General features: G+C 41.7%; 1 protein-coding gene across 1 annotated transcript in view; it reads right to left on the bottom strand.

Moving 5' to 3' along the window:
• The window catches only part of CHP1 (calcineurin like EF-hand protein 1), a gene marked incomplete at its 5' end in the record, with an annotated part of 45,229 nt that overhangs the window by 11,077 nt on the left and 28,585 nt on the right, over positions 1–5,567 (bottom strand). The window contains one exon of the mRNA XM_008059829.1: positions 1,177–1,238. Coding sequence (XP_008058020.1) covers positions 1,177–1,238 — 62 coding nt within the window. The remainder of the gene's footprint in view (positions 1–1,176; positions 1,239–5,567) is intronic.

Here is a 5,567-nt window from a genome sequence, read left to right as displayed (position 1 = left end):
TCAGCCTCCCAAAGGCGCGGGATTACAGGCTGAGCCACCGAGCCCAGCAAGTGTATTCTTTTAAAAAAGGATAATTTTTGGTTTTGAGTTGGAGTCTCACTCTTGTTGTCTTGACCTGCTGGGCTTAGGTGATCCTTCCTCCTCAGCCTTCCAAGCAGCTGGAACTATAGACGCATGCCACCACGCCGGGCCAGTTTTTGTGATTTATTGTAGAGATGAGGTATCACCAAGTTGCCCAAGCTGGTCTAGAACCCCCAGGTTCAGGGATGCCTTGGCCATCCCAAGTGCTAAGATTACAGGCCACTGTGCCCAGCCAAAAAAGGATAATTTTTTTTAAACTTACAGAAGGGAAAATTTGAGTGGAAGAGAAGAGCAATACTAATAGGATGAAATGCCAGTCACTGCTAGTAGGAGGACAAGGAATTGCCCCCAGGAGCAACAAATGACAGTGAGCAGTTTCTTGAGCAGGCATACACAGGCACAGCAGCAGTTCCTTGACTCTTATGTCAGGGCTAAAGGACAGACTAAACAGCAGCATTTTCCTAAGTATCACAGAATTACCTGGTAGCCAACAAGCTCACTTGGCAATAATGGAGCTCCTTGATCTAAATCATGTTGTATATTTTAAGTCTGCTAGGCAGCACCCAAAAGATATTTAAATAGCTTTTAAGGGCTAAGTGCAGTGGCTCGCACCTATAACCCCAGCACTTCATGAGGCCAAGGTGGGAGGATTGCCTGAGCACATGGGTTCGAGACCAGTCTGGGCATCATGGCGAGGCCTCGTCTCTATAATAAATTAAAAAAAAAATTAGTTGGGCATGGTGGTGCATGTCTGTAGTTTCAGCTACTTGGAAGACTGAGGCAGAAGGATTGCCTGAGGCCTGCAGGTCAAGGCTGCGGTGGCTGTGAGTGTGCCACTGTACTTCAGCCTGGGCGACAGTAAGACTCCGACTCAAAAATAAATAAATAAAATAAACAAATAAATAGATTTTAAAGTAGTGGAGACCTCTGTCTCCAGACATTGCAATGAGTCATTCCAAGTTCATCTGTTCTGCCTTATATCTAGGACAGAACTCTGTACTTAGCACATTTTAAATAAATGCTTATTGAAGGAAAGAACAATTTCTGCCCACAAAAATAAGCAGGCAGGGCCCAAGCACAGGTTATCTCACATACCTGTAACAGCTCATCACGGGAGATCTTGTCATCTTTATCCAAATCATATAGTCGAAAAGCAACTGGTAGGAAAAAACAAGAAGTTAATAGAAATTTTGTAGTATTCTGCCCCTTCTAAAGGAGCTAAATATTAAAGGACACTAGATAGAAAACTGATAGCCAACTAATAGATTTTCCATATAAGCACTGCGTGCTAAGAAACTGCACCACTGGAACACCCCTAAATAACAGATTTTCCAAGAGCAACTGCCATTACATTAGGGCTTTTAAAGACATTTTAACATTTAAGAATTAAGAATTAGGCTGGACACAGTGGCTCACACCTGTAATCCCAGCACTTTGGGAAGCTGAGGCGGGAGGATTGCTTGAGACAAGGAATTCAAGAGTAGCCTAAGAAACACAGTAAGACCCTCATCTCAACAAAAATAAAAAAATTAGCCAGGTGTGGTGGTGTGCACCTATAGTCCCAGATACTCGGGAAGCTAAGGTAGAAGGACAGCCTGAGCCCCCAGGAGGTTGAGGCTGTGGTGAGCCATGATTGTGCCATTGCACTTCAGCCTGGATGGCAGAGTGAGACCCTGACTCAAAAAAAGAAAAGAAAAGAAAAGAACAAGAGAGAGGCATCTTAGATTTGATGAAATACAATCTCTCTTCCAACAAATCAGAAATTTTCATAAAGTCAAATGTCCTTTTCCTTACCCTAGAATATTTTAAAAAACAACAGTGACAACAAAAAACCCTTAAGCAGTCCTGTAAGTCAGCAGTTCCCAACCTTTTTGGCATCAGGGACTGGTTTCATGAAAGACAATTTTTCCACAGACAGGGGTTGGGGGAATCATCAGGCATTATATTCTCATAAGTAGAGCACGCAAACCTAGGTTCCTCACATGCACAGTTCACAACAGGGTTTTCATTCCTATGAAAATCTAATGCCACTACTGATCTGACAGTAGCCGGAGCTCCACTCGTCCACTGCTCACCTCCTGTTGTGCAGCCTGGTTCCTACCAGGCCATGGACCAGGCCCAGGGGTTGGGGACCCCTGCTGTAAATTGTTACTTCACACAAACCATCAATTCTATGCAATCCTCTGGGAAAATCAATAGGAGTCACATAGACACCACAGGCACTATGACAGCTGACTACATGAGGTACTGTCCTGGGAATATAGCTTCTTGAGAAAACTTCTCCCAAATTTCAAGTAATTCTCTACCATGTGAGAGTTCTGCAGATAAAGAAACTGAATTTCAAATAAAAATGCCAAGTTGCAGAGGGTTTTCCGGCCTTATCATGTTTCTCTCCCTTTAACAATAGATAAGCATTCTAGAAACTAGGAAATATGAGAACTTTGCTTTTGTGTCTATATACGAGCGGTAAATCCAAAGACCAAAAATCATTAGATTTTTGCTATGTTGCTGAAGAGCTGCCAAGAGAATAGTGTGACAATACTGGATGATTTTTATTTTTATTTTTATTTTATTTTAAGTTGAAGTCTCACTCCGTCACCCAGATGCTCACAGCCAAAAATTAGCCTCAACCTGCTGGGTTCAGGCAATCCTTCCACCTCAGCCTTCCAAGTAGCTGGAACTATAGAGGTGCAACACCATGCCTGGCTAATTTTTTGATTTATTATAGAGATGAGGTATCACCAAGTTGCCCGGGCTGGTCTTGAACCCCTGGGCTCAGGCAATCCTCTCACCTGGAACTCCCAAAGTGCTGGGATTACAGGCGTGAGCCACCACAACCGGTTGAGTGATTTTATTTCTATTTATTTATTATTTGCTTGTTTTTGCCCTCCTTCAGAATGTGAAATTATCCATGAGAAATTGTCAGAAAGAAGAAGTAACTGTTTTGCTCCATAGCTAAATTTAGTGTGTTTTTGAGATTTTGAATCACTTTAAGTATGCCACTAAAATTTTTGATTTTCCATAGGGTACTGCAAATAGAGTCCAGGAAGATACTTAATAAAGTCTTCCTTGATATTCTGTTGTATACAATGGAGCAATAGGCTAGAATACCCAAAAGTTATGAATTTGCATCATATCAGAGATTTCCAGTGATATGATACAGGGCTCTTTCTGCTTTTTGTTTTTCTTTTCATCACAACTTTTTGTTGAAGTTTCTGATTGACTGGAAACTCAGAGGCATAATGCATTCAAACAGACTACAGAATCAAAAGCCAAATGGATTCTGATAGGCCAAAATAATCTGAACCAAATTTAACAAAATGCATGTTGTAGAGATATACCAAAGTGCTATGCTTGGGTACAGCAATACACATGAACAAGTTCTAGGGGTAAACCTAAAATGATGCCACTATCCACTATGACTGCCTGCCCTGCAGCAGTCCTCCCCTCACCCAAAAATAATCTAACAGTAGGCCACAGTAACAGAAATATAGCACTTAGAACGATAACAGCTGCAATCCCACTTTTTACTAATGAGAACATGTCTCAGAACCACATTTCATTTTGGATCCCAGTGATACATTAGAGTACATTTCCCAGCGATCCATTAGAGCACATTTATAAGAAAGCAACTAGAAATTTGAGGACACTGAAACTCAACAATTATCATCACACATTGTGGAAAAATATACATATAACATTCACCATCTTAACAATTTTTAAGTTTATAGTTCAGTAATATTAAGGATATTCATGTTGTTGTGAAACCAATCTGGTCTTTTTTATTTTGCAAATCTGAAACTATATCCATTGAACTCCCCTTTTCTCCAACAAGAAAGATTTTGAAAGAGCTGGCATAAAGCCAAAAGAAAGGAAGACTATGGGTTAGATTTATTTTAAAATATATGAAAGCCTGTCATGTACAGAATTCATGCAATGATTATGGAGACATTTTAGTTCAACAAAGGAAAAGCGTTTTATTTTTTATTTTTTTGAGTTGGAGTCTCACTCTGCTACCCAGGCTGGAGTGCAGTGGCACACTAACAGCCACCCCAACGTGAATCTGCTGGGCTCTGGTGATCCTTCCGCCTCAGCCTTCCAAGTAGCCATGCCTGGCTAACTTTTTAAAAATTTTATTGTAGAGACGATGTCTCACCAAGTTGCCCAGGATGGTCTCGAACCCGTGGGCTGAGGCAATTCACTTGCCTTGGCCTCCCAAAGTGCTGGGATTACAGGTTGAGCCACTGAGCCCGGCCACCAGGAAAAGTATTTTAAAAAGAGATGCTCATGTAAGGATAAGGCTGCCTCAGAAAAGGTAATAGAATTCTCTGTTCAATTACAGAAGGGCTGGCTAGGCATACAGTGGTTCACACTCATAATTCCAGCACTTTAGAAGGCCAAGGCAAGAGGATTGTTTGAGCCCAGGAGTTTGAGACCAGCCTAGGTAACATAGCAAGACCTCATTGTTACAAAAAATTAAAAAATTAGCTGGGTGCGGTGGCATATGCCTATAGTCTCAGCTACTCAAGAGGCTGAAGTGGAAGAATCACCTGAGCCCAAGAGGTTGAGAACATGGTGAGCTATGATCGTGCTACTGTACTCCAGCACGGGCAACAAAGTGAGACCCCGATTCAAAAAAAAAAAATCAGATGGAATCTTGTGAAACATTGCTTCTTAGTCTTTGTTCACAGGCAATGGAGTCCGTGAATGTGAAAAGGAAAAATAGTTTTTTTCTCATAACCTCCACTGAATTGGGATTTCCTCCTATTTATGAATATCGGTTACAAACTACAGCAGTAATACCCATGACTGTGACACCAATAAAAATGGAATATTTAAATTTCACATTACAGTTGTTGCAGGTATCTCAATTTATCATTTGTGCCAACTCAGTGGCTCATATCTGTAATCTCAGCACTTTGGGAGGCAGAGGCGAGAAGACTGTCTAAACCCAGGGATTTGGGCAGTTTGTCTAAACCCAGTTTGGGCAATTTGGCGAGACCACATCTTACAATAAATTAAAAAATGAGCCAGGTGTGGTGTGTACCTGTAGTCCCACTTATTTGGAAGGCTGAGGTGGAAGGCTCACCTGAGCCCAGCAGGTTAAGGCTGTGGTGACCACTGAGTTTGCCACTGAACTCCAGTCTGAGCAACAGAGTGAGACTCTGACTTAAAAAAAATTTATCATTTGTGCTCATCACTGTTTCAAAATTATGATAGTTTTTTGACTCAGTGTTACATCTTGCTATTTAATGTATAATAAAGAAGCACTAGGCTGGGCACAGTAGCTCATGCCTGTAATCCCAATGCTTTGAGAGATGGAGGTAGGAGGATTGCTTGAGGCTAGAAGTTTGAGACTAGCCTGGGAAACATAGTGAAACCTAGTCTCCATAAAAAAATTAGCCGGGCTCGGTGGCTCAGCCTGTAATGCCGCGCCTTTGGGAGGCTGAGGTGAGTGAATTGCCTGAGCCCACGGGTTCGAGACA

This window comes from Carlito syrichta, unplaced genomic scaffold, assembly GCF_000164805.1.
Source record: "Carlito syrichta isolate Samal-C Ts95f unplaced genomic scaffold, Tarsius_syrichta-2.0.1 Scaffold91638, whole genome shotgun sequence".
Classification (NCBI taxonomy): Eukaryota; Metazoa; Chordata; class Mammalia; order Primates; family Tarsiidae; genus Carlito; species Carlito syrichta.
Note: the sequence above shows the minus strand (reverse complement) of the source record. Positions and strands in the feature narration are given on the sequence as shown.